Source organism: Malaclemys terrapin, chromosome 5, assembly GCF_027887155.1.
Source record: "Malaclemys terrapin pileata isolate rMalTer1 chromosome 5, rMalTer1.hap1, whole genome shotgun sequence".
Classification (NCBI taxonomy): domain Eukaryota; kingdom Metazoa; phylum Chordata; order Testudines; family Emydidae; genus Malaclemys; species Malaclemys terrapin.
Genome location: NC_071509.1, coordinates 19,309,091 through 19,326,865, shown reverse-complemented (window position 1 = coordinate 19,326,865; position 17,775 = coordinate 19,309,091). Strand labels below are relative to the sequence as shown.

The 17,775-nt window shown below is 42.4% G+C and overlaps 1 protein-coding gene across 1 annotated transcript in view; it reads left to right on the top strand.

The window, feature by feature from the left end:
* POLN (DNA polymerase nu) overlaps positions 1–13,746 on the top strand; it is a 230,118-nt gene extending 216,372 nt beyond the window's left edge. Inside the window, exon 25 of the mRNA XM_054029682.1 lies at positions 13,594–13,746. Coding sequence (XP_053885657.1) covers positions 13,594–13,746 — 153 coding nt within the window. The remainder of the gene's footprint in view (positions 1–13,593) is intronic.
* The last annotated feature ends 4,029 nt before the right edge of the window (positions 13,747–17,775 follow it).

The following is a 17,775-nucleotide window of genomic DNA, read 5'->3' as shown; positions in this document are numbered from 1 at the left end:
GTGGCACTGGAAGTTCAAACTCTTTCCAAATGTACCAAGTTCAGTCTCATTATTACCAGCACAGTTGTCCAATAGGCTAACAGATATAAGACAACATGGATGCATCCTAAGTCAAAACAGTGGCAAATGTTGGACTATGTAACTGTACAGCCTAAAGACATTAAAAATGTGTACATCACCTGCTCTTTGAGAGGCACTGACTTCTGGTCAGACCTCACCAAAGCATCCCAGAAGATGCTTCAAACCAGAAAAGAAGATCAATGTGGCTGCTATGACAGACACCAGCAAACAAGCAGTTTCACAGACACTTGAAGACTGTGTTAGCTGGCGTCCCAGAGAACTCCACAGACACTGAGGCAACCTGGCAGAAGCTCAGAGATTTCAAAGAATGCAACTGTTCTGACTTTCAGAGATACGACTTCTCCTTTTAAACCCCATTGTCTTCCCTTGATTTATTCTTTTTGCTTGTCCATCTGTATTGCTTTCTTCTCTCTGTATTGACATCAATCTCTCCTATTTCTCACCATTCTGTCTTTCATTTATTTCTCCAGTTCTCTTTAAACAGTGTTCATAGTGAGCAGAATGGGACAAAAAGCTGCCTCAACATTTCACTGGTGGCCTCATTAGTATTTTAAGCTTTCATTACAAAAATTCTAGGCCCAATGATGACAGTTTAAATGTCAACTTCCTGGATTCACAAAAAGAGTCAGGCACCTAACTCTCTGTTTTAGCATCAAAGTCCTAGCTTTGGCTCCACTGTGATGCACAAAACTTCTATTGAGCCCCATAGGCACCTATACTCACTTGACTCTACGTTTTTTGCAGTAGTTCCCTATGAGCCTCTGTTTCTGCCTCTGGGCATGTGTACTGCTGTCTCCCTGTAATGGTGTCTTTTCCGTCTGCTGCCACTTGTAACTCTGCCACTTTCTTTTCCACCACTGGTTTTTCATTTGTTGAGGTCTGGTCTGGACCATTTCTTTTGTTCAATGGTATGCAGCCTTTCTAACTGATGAATCCTTGTTTGCTATGTAGTCTTGATGGGTAGTATGTAGTGAGTTCAAGAGTTCTTTGATTGCCTGCAGACTCGAGTCACTGCTGAGAAGCATTAATGAAAGGTTTATGCTCCTCAACACTGGCCTTGTTAAAGGTCATTATGCTTCTTTCATCAGCGCATTTGCCCCAACAATGATCCATCCAGATGAGGATAAGGAGGACTTCTATCAAACCCTTCTATCAAACACATCAGTTTAGTCCCAGGTAATGGTAAACTGATTAGGTGATTCCATCATCACAAAAATGACATTTGTACTTTCTGTGACCTCCTGTGTGTCTTCCCTTTCAATATGTGAATTACTGCATACATTTTCCTTAGAATACTTTATAAAAAATCTCTTGACAGAGGATTTAATCTGTTTTGGCATACATGGAATCTATTATATAATGATATTCTGGTGATGATCACTGATTGCATCTGTTGAGGCACTGGGAAATGGATAGGGACTTAAATTTGTTTGTTTGCTTAATACACATCAGGTTTTGGTGTGAATTCAGGCTTGCATGCATAGGATCCTCTGTATCATCCAACTCCGGCCCCAATCCGAGTGCTACTTCACAGAAGGTGGGAAGAATGATGATGTAGCACCATAAGCACTAGATGGAGGATCATGGCAATTTTCCTGTTAGATCTCCATAGCACATAGGACATTCGGTCAGTTTTGAAAGGGTGTTGTGGGCAGGCCTCGTTCCTCCAAAAGAAGCACTACTGTGGTAAAGGTTATAATAGAGCGTACTGCTGGGAGCACAGGAAAGAAAGTCTGTCAGCTCAGGAACTGTGAAGGCAACACTGAGCCAGCCCTGTTTGTTGCTCCTGCACAACAGCTTGTATGGACCACATGCCTCTGGTCTTTTCTCTGTCCAGTGGCCCTTTGATCTGGTGCCAGCAAGGAATTTCCTGTTAGTCTCTCTCTCACTCCAGCTAAATCCTTTCTCTGTGTTACAGACTTATAGGGGGAGCAAGAAAACCTCATTTATCAGACATCTTCTTAGCTGCAGTTTAAAGGGCTGCTGAAAGGAAAAGAGATCAGATGTGGGCAGGCCAGACCACTAGCTTTGCAGAGATAGGTGGAAGGGAGTTCATTGCTAGGGCCAGCATTACTGACTTCTGACCTTTTCTTTGCAGTGGTTCCTTTATATCCTTATAGCACCCACCGGTGCCCCTCAGAATCCCATCCACCCTATAAATGCTCCCAACACACCCATTAGCCCAGTCTAGCTTTATTTGGAAGAGTCTTTCTACCCCCAACAAAACCACCCCATTGTCAGATTGCTTGTGTGGTGGATGGGAAGAGAGAGGTAAGCAGCTTGCTTTTCCCCTTGGGCAGGAATGGGTCTTTCTGGTGCCCAGGGTCTCCGAATGGATGAAAGGGTTCACAATTGCTGTTTGAAACAGCTATCTGTTGTCTTCTTTCTGCAGGCAGTGCTGTTCCAGGTGCCCTCTTGGTCACACTCTGCTGTTGACATAGAAAGCAGTTTTCCATGCATGGCAGGGCTTCTAGGACAAAAAGGGAGCAGTGCTCTCAAAACCCTAAAACAAATACCTTCTAATGAACAAGATTGGTGATTTACTGTTTCCTGAAATGTGATCTTTGTGATTTCAATAGCTTTTTAAAGAAAAATTAATACCATATTTAATGTTTCAAAAAGCAATTGTTTTGTTTTAGTAGTAAAAATACACCTTCAAAATGTTATACTGGCCTACCTGCAGAGTGTGCTGCACTTAATCATTCTTATAGTATAAGAATCATTTGGCAGTATAGCCAAAGAATTAAGAAAATGTAAGCCTTTAAATCAAAATCTTAGGGAGCATTTAATATCGCCTGTAGAAAAGGAAACAGAGTTAATCTGTGCCTAACTTGCAGTAGTGAAACTATCCCATCACTGAGTCTGGCAAAAGAGTGATTCTGGTAACTTCTGTTCCAAGGTTGTACTGAGGCTGATTAACCTACTCGTTGGTTATTTAAATTGTCAAAGCTTGAACCCCAAATTATTCTCTCACACAGCTACTGTGATTACACTCATCAAGCCTGCAAAATGCATATGCGCACTGACTAGAACTGAGGTATTTCATAGCTGTCCACAGTGCGGGTGGGAGCTTGGGACTCTGGTGGGCGGAAGGGCGAGGGCCTTAGGTGGAAGGGACGGGGCCAGGGGCTAGCCTTCTCGAAGGGGTGGTTCACGTGCCACTCATGCCCTATCCCAGAGTGCCTATCACCCTTCCCCGCCCCATGTCAACACTCTAGCCCTATGAATGAGTTGCACTGTGGGAAAACTCTACTGCCCACCCCGTTTCGTAACTGTGGTGATGTTATTGATGGGACTCAGGTGCTCATAAGGAGCATATGAGTACAAAACCTGCATAATTAGCTCCTTTGGTGGCTGTCTCAGTAGAATAACAGCAGTGTGAGAAGGCTTTATACTGAATTACCATCTAATCTGAGAATTAGAATCATAGAATATCAGGGTTGGAAGGGACCTCAGGAGATCATCTAGTCCAATCCACTGCTCAAAGAAGGACAAATCCCCACACAGTTGTGTTTTTTTTTAACCCCACTTCCCTGAATGACCCCCTCAAGGATTAAACTCACAACCCTGGGCTTAGTAGGCCAATGCTCAAACCACAGTTCTCTACCTTTAGGCTGAGTCCTATTGGTAGGAAAATGCCCCTATGCACCTGTTCTGAGGACAATTAGGACATCAGTCTCCAGGGCTATCAAACTACCAAAATTAAACTTTGCAATTCTTAATTTTTAAAATGGGATGTTCACTGAAGGTGTTTTTGTTTGATTTTATTTATTTATTTTTGTCTCTTTGTTTTGAAATTTGATGTAAAATGTAGGTTTCAGAGGAAAAACACATGCACGCCCCAGCCTGGCTGATGCCGGCTGCAGAGAGGTGAAGTGCATCACCAGGATTGGGGTGCAGTGTGCTCCAGCACTGCGCAGGGATCCTTATTCCTGCCCCCACCGCATCCCAGAAGGCAGGGGTAAGGGATCACTGAGAGGCTGCGGGGAAGTTTTGGGGCTGACTCCCACTCACTGTCCCCATGGTGTATGCTGTCCAGGCGCCTCTGCACATGCAGCCCCAGGGAGGGCCCAGGAGTAAGGGACAGAGAATAGAGGGGGACCAAGTGGCTGCCCTGAAGGGAGGTGGAGCACGGTTGAAGGAGGGATGACCCTCAACATCCTGGCAGCCAGAAGCCTCCTCCCACCTGTCAACTTTGCTCCCAGCTCTGGACAAGCTCTGCACAGCAGCCAGGAGGAGTCAGAGCCATGGGGAAGTTTTGGGGCTGGCTCCCACTTACCTCCCTCACCGTGCATGCTGTCCGGGCACCCCTGTACACACAGCCCCAGGGCAGGCAGGGGGAGCCAGAGAGCGGAGGAGGACCAAGCAACTGCTCTGCAGAGAGAGGGAACAGCAGGGATGGGGATCATCCCTTCCCCGGCCATGCTGAGCTGGAAACTGTGCCGCTTCCCCTCCCTGCAGGGCAAGAGACTGCGCCACAGATTGTCAGCATAGAGAGGACCAAGGAAGTTGCCCCAGGGAACTCTGGGATACATCTGGAGGACTTCTGGGACCCGAGTCAAGCTGGGGCTCCGTGCACACAGGAAAGCAATAGGGCTTGGACCGTTCAACCCTGCAGGGTCCTGGGACCCTAAGTTCAAGCCCTTGGTTAACCCAATTGGTGTGTGGATGCAAGAGGGGTTAGGCTTGAGCCCTTATCTCTCTGTGCTTCATATCCCCATTGGTAACGTGGGGATAATACTATCTTTCCCTTTAGATTGTAAGCTTTTCAGTGAAGGCATTGTTTCTTATAATGTATAGGTACAATGTGCTGAGGACAATAGGGTTCCAATCTTGGTTGGAGCTCTAGGCACTACGGTAATAATAATAATAATTACCAGTATACCACATAATTTCTGTATTTATTTAATCAATAAAGTTAATAGTTTTCATTTATTGTATTGCTTTACAATATACCCAGAAGATTTACAAACAAAATGTTTACAATTCTTTGTGATTTGTGACCTTTAATATTTCATTTGAATGGTAGAGAAGAAGCTAATATAATGCTTTATCTACTTATTGGAAATCATAACATTTCATCTGGCTGTGTTCTCTTGCCACAGACTATACTACCCTCATTCATTTCTTTCAGTATTCTGTGTCCCAGTTTTGTTAGAAATATGTTAATCTGTTTCACTCTGCCTCTGATCATGGTGTATAAGTGACTAATAATTTAAGATCTATTATTAGCTCTCCCCACACTGTTAGTCAATGTCATATTATTATTTAAAGCAGTGTGAAACTATCCATGGCTATTCTCGTTAAAGCTGTAAAAAGTTAAAACTAGTAACAATTCTGATGTTTCAGCTATTTCTAAAAAAAGGTCACTTGACAAACTGTATTAATCAAACTGTGCAATAAGCATTGTATTTAAATGTAATATGTGGATTGCACTGCAATTCAGAAATAGCTGGTACTTTTATGGTCCTTTTTAAAGAGAGAGATGATAATTAAAATAAGTAATAAAGTAAATTGAGCAGGATAAAAATATGATCACATATAACATTACCTTCTACATTTGGCTTATGAGTGGGAATTTGGTTCAGGGAAAATATATGACAGATTCCATGCATTCTACAATGGAAATGATTCAGTAGAATTTATTAATTATTGCTATTGTGATTGTATCCTTGTACAAAGATTAGGTCCCCATTGTACTGAGTACTGTACAAACAAATAATACAAAAACAGTCCCTGCCCTAGAGAGCTCACAATTTAAGATTTAGACGATATGTAACAGGTAAATAAACAAAAAAATTGGAGGGATGGAGGTGGGAGAAAAAGGTAAGAGTAGAGATGGATACATTGCCTAAGTTAGTAAGTACAGTAGTCACAGGTGGTTGCCAGATGGTAGTGATTGTTACTGTGATGCCTACAACACATACTATGTAAGTTGTTTAGTCCTCTGTGATGGATAGTGTTCTGCAGAATTCATACCTCCTGACTTTCTCAGGGTGCTCTTTGATGGGGTGTACAGATGTTATACACTATGAAGATAAAGAAGGGGTTGGTGCAGGATCAAAGAGAAACAATGGAAGTGGTTCAGTTAAGCACACCTGCAGCTACGTAAAAGACTTCTGCTTGGAAGTCTGAGCTTGGAAAATAGGGTACTAAGGAAAAGAAGAAAGCTCTCCCTAGGAGCCTTGAGGAAAAGGCTCAAGAAGCTGTAAGACAACAGATCCTGGCAATGGCTGAATCTGTGGAAGATAAATAGTCTTGTGTGCAGTGTTGTTATAGCAGTGTCAGTCCCCCAAAAACCTCCCCCAGCTTTGCAACCATCTCCCCCGCTTGCGCTATGTCAGGGTCTGGTACAGCCTCACCCCAAGTCTGTGTCCCGGAGGGGAACAGGGGCTGCAGGGTGATCTCCCACCTCTGTGCAGTCAGTCGCCTGTGCTCCCCACTGCCATGCTGGAGCCTGCATATTTATTTACTGACAAATAAAATTTTCAGAATTTGGCAGAATTTTAAAATTTGCGCAGAATTTATTTTTGGTGCAGATTTTTTTTTTTAATTCAGAATTCCCTCATGAGTAGGTGTTTTTATCTTTTATCATTTTCCTGTGTGAATTCATTCGAGAACAAAGTGACTGTCTGGTTTTATCCATATAGTTGTTGTTGGGGCATTTAGTGCACTGGATGAGTACCCACATGTTGTGGTAGGCCTGTGTAGGACAAATGTATCTGGAAAGGTGTGTTGTGGGGGGTGTTGATCATTGTAACAGTGGAAATATGTCTGCAGGTTTTGCATCTGTTGTTCTGGCAGGGTCTGGAGCTGCTTTGAGTTGGTGAGTCCTGCTCTATAGGGAGTCTTGGCAGACAACTGGTATCTCTGTACGCTGATTAGTGGTTTTCACTAGAATTAGTTGAAATACACCATCCTCTGATCTTTCTTTTGGAGTGAGGTACAATAAGCCCTTGCAGAACTTTTTGTTCTGACTTTTGAAATGGAAGAAAACTGGACAGTGGGATGAACCATTGAAGAACCACCTTCCATACCCTTTTCACCCCCACAAAAAAAAAAAAAAAACCATTAAGAAATCCACTCTGTGAACCTGAATAAAGACCTGCTGGGACTCCTTAAACAGCTGGGGCCGACTGAGGACTGAGAGAGAGAGAGAGAGAGAGAGAGAGAGACAAACACACACACTCTAGATAAGATCCAATCATAGCCCTTTCCTGGGATTTGCTGTATTAAAAATTTAAATCCCATCAAATGTAAACTTCTTGCCCGAGCTTACTCCTGAATGTGGCTATTTCTATGGTTGTTCCCTATAGGCCCCTTTTATCCTGGGCTCCTTCTGTTTTAGCAGGACACTCAAAGTTTCCAGGGTTAGAGGTAACAGACCTCATTTGGTCTGGCTGTCAATAAGGCTAGGTATTTTCCCTGTTTCTTAGATGAAGGAACTGAAAGTAAGCAGCTTGCTTAAGGCTACACAAAGTCAATGGCAGAACCAGGATTAGGACATGAGACTTTCAAGATTTCAATTCTACGTTCAATCAACTAGACCACAATGTGTCAGCATGTGGATACCTTGCACTTATATGTCAAAGGTTTCTTTCCTGAAGAGGATTCCAGTGTCTAGGGGCTGATCTACATTGGCAGCACTTTGCCACTGTAGCTCTACTGGTATATATGGGGGTGGGATAGCTCAGTGGTTTGAGCATTGGCCTGCTAAACCCAGGGTTGTGAGTTTAATCCTTGAGGGGACCACCTAGAGATCTGGGGCAAAATCAGTACTTGATCCTGTTAGTGAAGGCAGGGAGCTGGACTTGATGACCTTTCAAGGTCCCTTCCAGTTCTAGGAGATCGGATATCTCCATTAATTTATTTTATTTTAAATTTATATTATACTGGCAAGGTGTCCCATTATGGATGTGCCTTATACCCACAAAACTGTTCTTTTGCTGACATAGCCTATTCAAGCCACTCTGGCTCTCCTGAGCAAAATAATCTATATTAAACGCACAATTTTTGTGGTATAACTGTTTTTAGACTAGGAGGTTTTGCTGGCACAGCTTTGTGGATCACAGATCACATCTTGGCCTGGTCTACACTACAACGTTAGGTCGATGTAAGTTACCTTGCATTGACCTCATTGTGTCAACACTCAAATTTGTTCTGATGTAAGCACCCATTTTGGTGACACATAAGACCACCTCCCCAAATGGCATTGAGCCAAGGTCGACGTAGTGTGGTCGTTGCAGTGTGAGTATAGAAACCATGTGGCATAATGTCAATGTTAGCAGTCCTCTAACAGCTGTCTCAGAATGCCTAACACTTACCATTCCGGTTACAGCTGTGAACTCCGCTGCCCAGGAGTCACAGAGGCTGAAAGTTGTTCCCCCTCCCCCGTCCCCACCCTTTTCTCTGACTCCAGTTTAGTGAGCACATCCAGCAGCTCTCCTTTTTTATGCAACTGACTACGCTGGCTACAGGCTCCACATGCTCTTCTCTGGAGTAGATTATGAGGTATTGGATCTCTTGGGTCTGTGGGGAAAAGAGACTGTGCAGGCACAGCCATGGAGCAGTCATAGAAACGTGACATCTATAAGCTGATTGCATGGTGGATACGGGTAAAGTGGTACAACAGGAATCAACAGCAGTGCTGTGTGAAAGCAAAGGAACCGCAGCAGGGATACCAGAAGGCCTCATCACATTACAGTGACTGACTATTAAAGTGCATTTTCAAGACCTCCCTCAGCTGCCTATCTCCGTGTTGAGCTCTTCTAATAGCCCCTGTGTCTCTCTGTGCAAACTCTGCAGACAGCTGCTCCACCTCTGCTCTCCACTCCAGCGACAGCTTTTCCCCCTTGGGTCCTGCATATTATCTGTGAGGCAAACAGGCAGCTATAACCTTTGGGATATTTTTCTTACTGAGATCCAATCTTGTGTAAACAACGCCAGCATCCCTTCAGTCTACTAAAAGGACATTCAGCAGTCATTCTGCACCTGGTGAGCCAGTAGTTAAATCTTTTCTTGGTGCTGTCAGGGTTGCTTCTGTATGGCTTCATGAGCTAGGATCACTATTGGCATTTCAGCATTGCTATTGGTAATCTGCTGGTTGGGAGAGAATGTGCCTGTTTGCAGCTTTCTGAACAGTCTGTGTTCCTAAAGATGCAAACATCAAACACCTTCCCTGCCCGGCCAATACTGATGTCAGTGAAACATTCCCTGTGATCCACCAACGCTTGCATATCTATAGAAAAGTAGCCATTTCTGTTGATGATACTCTGTGGCAAGGTGGGCAGGGATATGGCACCATCTTTCGCCCCATCACACTTTGGGAATCCCATTGCTGCAAATCCATCCACTATGTCCTGCCCGTTGCTGAGGGTCACAATCCTGCAGAGCCGGAGACAATTAACGGCTGTGCACACTTGCATGACAACAGCCCCCACTGTGGATTTTCCAACTCCAAAATGATTTCCCATTGACCAATAGCAATTTGACATTGCAAGTTTCCACAGTGTGATCGCCACTCGCTTCTCCACTGTCAGTGCAACTCTCATTTTGGTCCCAGGGCTGGGGTGAGGTTCACACACAGATCCAGGAATGTGGCCTTTCACATCCAAATGTTCTTCAGCCACTGCTCATCGTCCCAAACCTGCATTATGATGTGATTCCACCAGTCAATGTACATTTCTCAGACCCTGAAGTGGTGCTCCCCTATCTGCACTGCTCCATAAATACCAACAACAACTTTGAACTGGTTTTCACTATGTCCCACAGCAATATGTCCTCCACAAAATCATCATGTTGCATGGGTTTGTGGGATTTAAAAAAAAGACATGAAGATTATGGGATTGAGAAAGTTGCAGATGGAAACTTGAGCCCTTGCTCCCAGTTACCGCTGCGTGACTCATTTCTGCCCCACCATGCATGGCCACTGTTTCCCAGAAGACAGTGCGCTGGATTATTGTGAGTTGCATACTGTGATACCTACTCATAACACAGACGCTCCAGGTGAATACGGCAGTGTCAACGCGAGGAACCATGTGTGCACGCACATAAGTGATATACTAACAGTGGCAGCTTCATACCAACGCAACTAGTGTTGACCAAAGTTTGTTGTGTAGACATGGCCCTTGTTGCACCACTGACCAACATAGTTATGTTAGCAAAAGTTTGTAGTGTGGGCCTGGCCCATATATTTCAGAAAGGTAACTAAAGAAACAAAACAAAAAACTGCCTTCTTCATTTAGTAAAGAATTCATTTATTTTCTAGGAATGATTGCATTCAATTTAATGTTGGCATCTAGCACATGGCAACAGTTATATGACAATGTGAATTGAATTCCTTTGTGCTAAGACAGGAGCATAATATTAATGAAATCTAAAGGCTCCATGACTAACATTAAATTTTTTTTTTTCAGGTTTATTGCCCAAATTCATGATGAATTGTTGTTTGAAGTGGAAGATTCTCAAATTCAGGAATTTTCAGGTTAGTACAGTCTAAAACTTTTTTTCATTTCTTTTCTTATCAGAATACTTTCAATTTGTGAGTATAAAAAGTTGGCACAAGAGCAGGAACCATATTTCTCTTCATGATTTACAAAACATGTACAGTGCAGACTTTTTTGAGGTTTTTCCAACACCGTCTATGTGATATACAAAATCTTATATACTGCAGCTTATCTGGAATTAATCAAAACACCACTGATTTGAATGAATGAACCCCGAGAAGAAAAATAAAAACAGCGTGGAGCCTAAAAACAGTAAAATAGTAACCATTTCTATAATGGTTTAGAAGACCTGAAAAGAAAAGGGAAAAAATAAGTCTGAAAGCAGTTATTTAAATGGAAGAATGAACAAAAATGGTTGAAATTTCCAAGAAATATAAGGTTAAATAGTAAGATTGACCCAATGCAAAAGAAATACTGAAATCCTTAATGTAGTTAGTGCCTATTCGTTTCCTGCTTTTTTTCTGCTTTTTTTACACTGAGAACTTTATGATGGATCTTCCAGGCTAAGGATCAGTTGAGTTCCTGCCTAAATTTGTATCCTGTAACCTGGCATACTTCCAAGCATTGCTTCTGCATCTGGTTCAGATTTAGCTAGCCAAGAAGGGCACTCATGAGGCTGCAGGCTCCAATGAGAAGTGGTGAAATTATTTCTGTGAGGCACTAAATGTTTGTTCACAATCTTCAATCTAGTTTGAAGCTGAACAATACCCTTGGCTAAGATAATCAGTATAAGGTTATGAATCGTTTCTATTAATTGGCACAAGAAATATTTTCCACTGTAACCTAAGCATCCCAAATAAAAACGAAGTTAACCTGTTGTGTTAATTTAACCAATGTAATTTGCTTTATGAGTCTCACTTCATCATGATTCCCCTTATGAGTATTAGTTCATAAGGAGAACAAAGACTGTCCACCTAATCAAAACAAAGAACATAAGAAATATTTAAGCTCACTTTATGGGGGCAATGTAATGAATTAGGTTAATGTACTAGTGTTTGACCTCTGAATACAGGAGTTCAAATCTGGTTTGAATGATAAAACCACTATATCATTCAGCACAGATTACAGAAGAGGACAATGGCTGAGATATGAGAGTTTCAGAGTTACACATTGTAGTGCAGTCATTGGCCCAGATCTGTGGGGAAACGTACAGACCTTTCCTACTCTATTTTAGGCCTGTTTTCATTAGCAGTAAAATTATTCCAATAAGATAAAAAGTAGATAAATCACCCAGACCTACCACCATTCTATTTTTATTGGGTCAAATTCTGATCTTTGTTACACTAGTGTGACTCTGTAATAACTCCGGTAAGATCAACGGAGTTATATCAAGGATGACTGAGAGAAGAATTTGGCCTATTGTGTGCAGAATAGTCTTAAATTATTTCAGTATAACTAATAAGAATATAATTTTTTCACTAAAAATGGGACGAAAACTATTAAACTGTTAAATATTTTCTAAAATGTAAAATGAACTCAATGATCAAAAAAGTGAAGGACTTATGGCACTAAATCTAGGCAGTTACAGTATATAATGCTTTTAAGATTGTGCAAGCTTCTTCCACTGTGTACCTCTCTGTTGACTAGCAACACTCATGTCGTCCCAGTCCTGAATCTCTATTGTTCAAAGGTTGATGATTGTGTGAAATTGTACAGTGTTTTTAATATCATGATGTTGACAGACGTATATTGAGGATTTAGATAAGGCCACCAGACTCATTTTCAGATGTAACCTCATTCATGTTTCCACATGAGAGAGACTAAAGTATAATATTCTTTGTCACTGAAGCCAGAGGTGGTTTTCTAAGCCTAGATTGTGCTGGAGTCTCAAACAGCTCCTGGTTCATAGCATGGCTGGACCCTGCCTCGCCCACAATATCTCCCCCCTCCTCCTCCTCACTGTTCATGGCAGGGGTGTCTGTCAGGGTTTCTCCAAGGTATCCAGGATGGTCTGCAGGGTGCTGGTGGTGTCTCCACCAAGTGTGTCATACAACTCTTTGTAAAGATGGCAGGTCTGCGGCTCAGCACCAGATCAGGGCTTTCGCTTGATCTAAGGGAAAGAAAAAGAAGCAGCTTCACATGCAACAATTGTGGAATAAGATTCAATAATAATTTCCTCCTCATTTCCACTCGCCTCTGTATTTCCTCCAAGACCAAATGGAGAATGAGCAGATAGTTATAATTCCTCAAACCTCACTAGGGAAGAAAGGGCCATGTCAGATTCAACAGATATCTCTCAACTTCTCAGAAGCCAAAGCTTTTGATACAGTGACATCAAAACATTCAGCTAACTCTCTGAACTTGTCTAACTATAAAGGATGGTTGGGAAAGAAAGCAATGTTTTAAAACAGGAAATAATGAAAAGCACTTCTTATCAGTGAGAATATACCAAGGTAATGAAATTGGATGCTAACCATGTTATGTCTGGTAGACTTTCTAAATCAGAATTCATATATTGGAGATTGGTGCCTAAAATTGATCCTCCATCAGCTTTCTGTAAAAAAAACAAAACAAAAAACCTCCCCCGCCCCTCATTTCTCATAAAGGATTCACTGACCTTGCAGGAACTACTGTCCACACCTCTGACATGAAGTGTGGCACCTCTTCTAAACTCCTAACTGCTGCCATATATTCCTTCTGTGCTTCCAGAGAGATTATGATTAGGCTTATTGATTTTTAAAAAGTCTCCAGGCACAAGAATTTAAGGAGGATTTAAAAAGTACAAGATTTAATTTCTTTTGAAACAGAGTTGGGATTTTTTGTTTGTTTTTAAGATGCATCAGTTGATATATTGTCCTTTCTATCTCAGAATCTGGATTTCAGGGTACTAGCATGAAGAATCCTTTATATTTAGTGGTGCCACTTCAAATTCATATCTTTCTTCTTTTCCCTCTAATTTCAAAAATTACTTGGCATTCTAACATAATTATGAGGTATAATCTTTATCGGATAGCAATAAAATATATAGAGCCTTGCAAATCTGCAGATATCCACTTTATATTTGCAGATATCTGCACCCACGGGTGCAGATGCAGTTGTATTGTTTGCCATCTTTGCAGATCGCAGATTGGATGTGGATATAATTATTCAGATTCAGCTAATACCAGTGAAAGTTTACTTTGCTTTTATATCACGTTGTCAGTTCATCAGCGAAAATTGAAATCATCACTGTGTCACCTCTCTGCACTTCCTTGCCAGTTGCCTCCAGAAAAGATTCCAAACTCTGTATTTGAAAAGCCAATGAAGAAAGAAATTCAAAAGAAATTAAGTGCTGGTGCATACAGTTTGAAGGGAAATAGAAAAGCAAATCACCAATTTGGAATACATTCAGATTACTTATTCATGAAAATGGAGATACTGTGGCTGGATGTGTCACATGTGTCGCATGCAAAAAAGTCTGTGCTTTTACTAGCCATAAAACCAGTACTTCAAACTTAATTAAACATAAATATAGTCTGGAATTGGGATCCAGTTTACTGAAGATATTCACCAAGAAATGTGTCATTATCAGACAAACATGAAGAGAACCGTGACTCAGGAATTGTTGAAGTTTGTAGCAACAAACATAAGACCTTTCAAGGTAGTCAGCGGTGAGGGATTCCTTGCATATTCTCAATCTTTGATTAACATGGGTGCCAAATGGATGCACATGAGCTAATACCACATACCACAACATTAACCTCGATCTGTGGACGGATGATTACAGAGAAGTTGCCTATTTGGGAGTAACTGTTCATTTCACAGACCCGCAACAGTTGGGAATGGTGGAGCAGGTGCTTTGTGTGACTCAGTTTGACAGCGGGAAACCAAACACTGCAGAGAACCTTTTATTCTGTTATGCTGTTATTCAAGCACTCAGAAGATTTGATATACACAGCATTACCAACCAGATGGTTTTCGTTATGGACCAGGGAGCAAATGTGGTGGCAGTCCTGAAGTCCTATGTGTGAATAAGCTACTCGGCACACATTATAAATACTGGACTTGAGCACACTACCAAACCGGGAAACCAGAAAGAGGAAGCAATAACCGAACTGGTCCACGTAAGCCAAAATCTCATTAATTACTTCAGGAGAGCTGGACTTCAAAGCAGACTGCAGAAGTCTCTGAAAGGAGATGTTGAAACACGATGGAACAGCAAACTACTCATGTTTAAGATAATCGAGGAGCAGTAGGACAGAATATATGAAATTTTGACAGAAGAGGGGTATACTCAGCTCATTGATAGCATTGACCACAACATGTCGAGCATCCTAATAGAATTCCTGCAGCCCTTCAAGGAAGCAGCATATACACAAGAGCAACCATCACAGCCCAGTCTCCAGTTGGTGCCAATTTGGTACAAAAGGCTGAAAAAGCATCCCCATTCTTCTGTCACTGATGAAGATAGTCTAAGTCAATTTAAATCCAAAGCATTGCATAATCTCATTGAAAAGTTTGAAATCAAGTCTATGCACAGAGTAGCGCTTTTCCTGCACCCACGAATGAAGAGGATGAAAGTTTTCACTGAAGAGGAGAGAGAGAAAATTTATCACAAGAAGCTTGTCTCATTGCAAGAGAAAAATATTCCTGCAATGAAACTTATCCTTCTTTCGTCAGCTACACAGACACCATCACCAAGAGAGACAAAATGGTCACATACCGAGTTTGAGGAATTGGATAGCGAGTGTGGAAATGACGATGATGAAGTGTCAAAGTATATCACCCTGAAACTGACAAAGAATGAAGATGAGCAACTGCTGGAGTGGTGGAGACAACACAAGCACAATTTTCCCCTTCTCAGTTGAGTTGCATGGTTTGTGCATTCCATTCCTGTATCCAGTGCACCTCCGAGAATCTCTGCTCAGTCTCTGCTTACACAATTAATGAGAATCATACTTCACGTAAGCCAGAAACTGTGGCTGATTTAATATTTTTACACAGTAGTATTTCAAAGAAAATCAATTGTCCCAAGGAAGACATTTAAGACGAAGTCCCTCAATTCAGGGCTGTTATAAGTCACAAGCTAAATAGGCATCCAACTTTTTTATTTTATAGTTCAGTTTGTAATTTTGAGTATTATTGACTTGAGATGTTTATTTTATTATTTTTTATGTAAAAGGCTATTTGTTCTGATGCATGTTATATAATAAGATTGATGTTTAAAATAGTAGTAATAACAATAATAGTGTGCCCATTTATTAAGCCTTATAGCTTTCTTATATAGTACACATTCATGCACACAAATGCTCCTCCTAAGAGATAGGGTGCTACGAGATAGGGTACTGATGCAGGTACAGGTGCAGATACGGATACATATAAAGGTGGAGCACAGATCGTGGGTCGGATACAAGTCAATTATTGAGGATGCAGATCCAAATTTTTGTATCTATGCAGGGCTCTAAAAATATTACCCAAGTTTTTAAATGGTTTTGGAACTGATTGTTCTTCAGGAAATCCCCAGATATCAGTAGATATAGATTCATATCAACTCCTTCAATTTTTCATACTAATACTCAGGCAACCATGTCTTCTACAAGCACAGAAATCATTAAATGACAGATTCATTATTTTCAAGATCTGGGATACATAGTAAATATGGAGAAATGTCTTTGATACCAGCTCCAAATCTATCTCATTTAGGGGTTGATTTTGATACCTGTAAAGTAGTTACTGGCTCTGTCTCAGAGAGTAAAAGCAAATAACATCAATGCACAAAATGTTATATTTGCATCACAGCAAGAGATGTAGTAATGGTGTTAGGTCTGATAATCTCTTGTATAAACTTAGGCTGAAATCCTGGCCCCATTGTAATATTCAGTGATTTCAATGGGGTAGGATTTTACTGATAGTTCCTTAGTGCCATCTCCACTCAAATTCCTTAAAGTCATATTGAACCTCTCCATGGTAACAGAATAGGAATAGCTGGTCCTTAAGTGTCACTGTTTCAAAAGCAATCAAAGCATCCTTGGTAAAATGAGCAGTCCCAGAAAATCTGGGGAAAGGACTCTCTCTGGGCAAAGCAGACTGGTTTATTATAACAGGTACTTCTATAAAAGTCTGGAAGCCATTAGTATTCAGCCTATGGTTTAGATAGAAAAACAGGAGTAATATAAATTTTCTCAAATTTATAGCAGTCAATGTCATTGCACTTGTAGCCATGAAACTTTGTCCTCGTCACATACTAATTCTGATGTCACAGTACATTAACAGTAGCTTGTTTGAACAACAATACTAAAGTTCACCTTCACCTTGTAGCTGATCATGAAAGCAGAATAGGCATGGTCAAGATTTCGTTATCCCAGAGAATCCATCTCCTTCTCATGTTTTCCAGTCATTTTAAGGCAGTGGTTCCCTGCAGTGGCACACCTTGATACCTTTAATTATTTTGAGGCCCACTACCGTATTGTCTCCAAATGGACTCACCCTCTTATTGCCGGGATTTAAGCTGTATACCACCCTTGCCATTCACAGTCTGTACGATACAGTTACTGAGCAGGGTGGGCAAACTTCTTGGCCTGAGATCCACATTTGGGTGGGGAAATTGCATGAAGGGCCATGAATGTAGGGCTGGGGCAGGGGGTTGGGGTGCAGGAGGGAGCACGGTGTGCAGGAAGGGGCTCAGGGGGCAGGGGGTGGGGTGCAGGAGGTGGTACGGATTGCGGGAGGGGGTGCAGGGCAGGGGGTTGGGGTACAGGAGGGGGTGCGGAGTGCGGGGGGGCTCAGGGCAGGGGGAGGGGTGCAGCAGGGGGCTCAAGGCAGGAGGTTAGGGGGCTCAAGGCAGGGGATTGGGGTGCGGGGTGCAGGTAGGGTTCGGGGTGCAGACTCCCACCCGGCACCGCTTACTGGGGTGGCAGCGGGGCTAAGACAGGCTCCCTGCCTGCCCTGGCCCCATGCTGCTCCCAGAAGCAGCCGGCACCACGTCCCTGCAGCCCCTGGGGAGCGGGGGGGAGAGTCACAGAGGGCTCCGTGTTCTGCCCTCGCCTGCGGGTACCTCCCCCGAAGTTCCCATTTGCCGCAGTTCCCCGTTCCTGGCCAATGGGAACTGCAGGGGAGCAGTGTCTGCAAGTGATGGCAGCGCACGGAGCCCTCTGCCCCTCCCCAACCCCCAGGCTCTGCAGGGACGTGGTGCTGGTCACTTCCAGCAGCAACACGGGGCCCGCAGCGCCACAGGGTTGACAATCCCGCGGGCCGGATCCAAAGCCCTGAG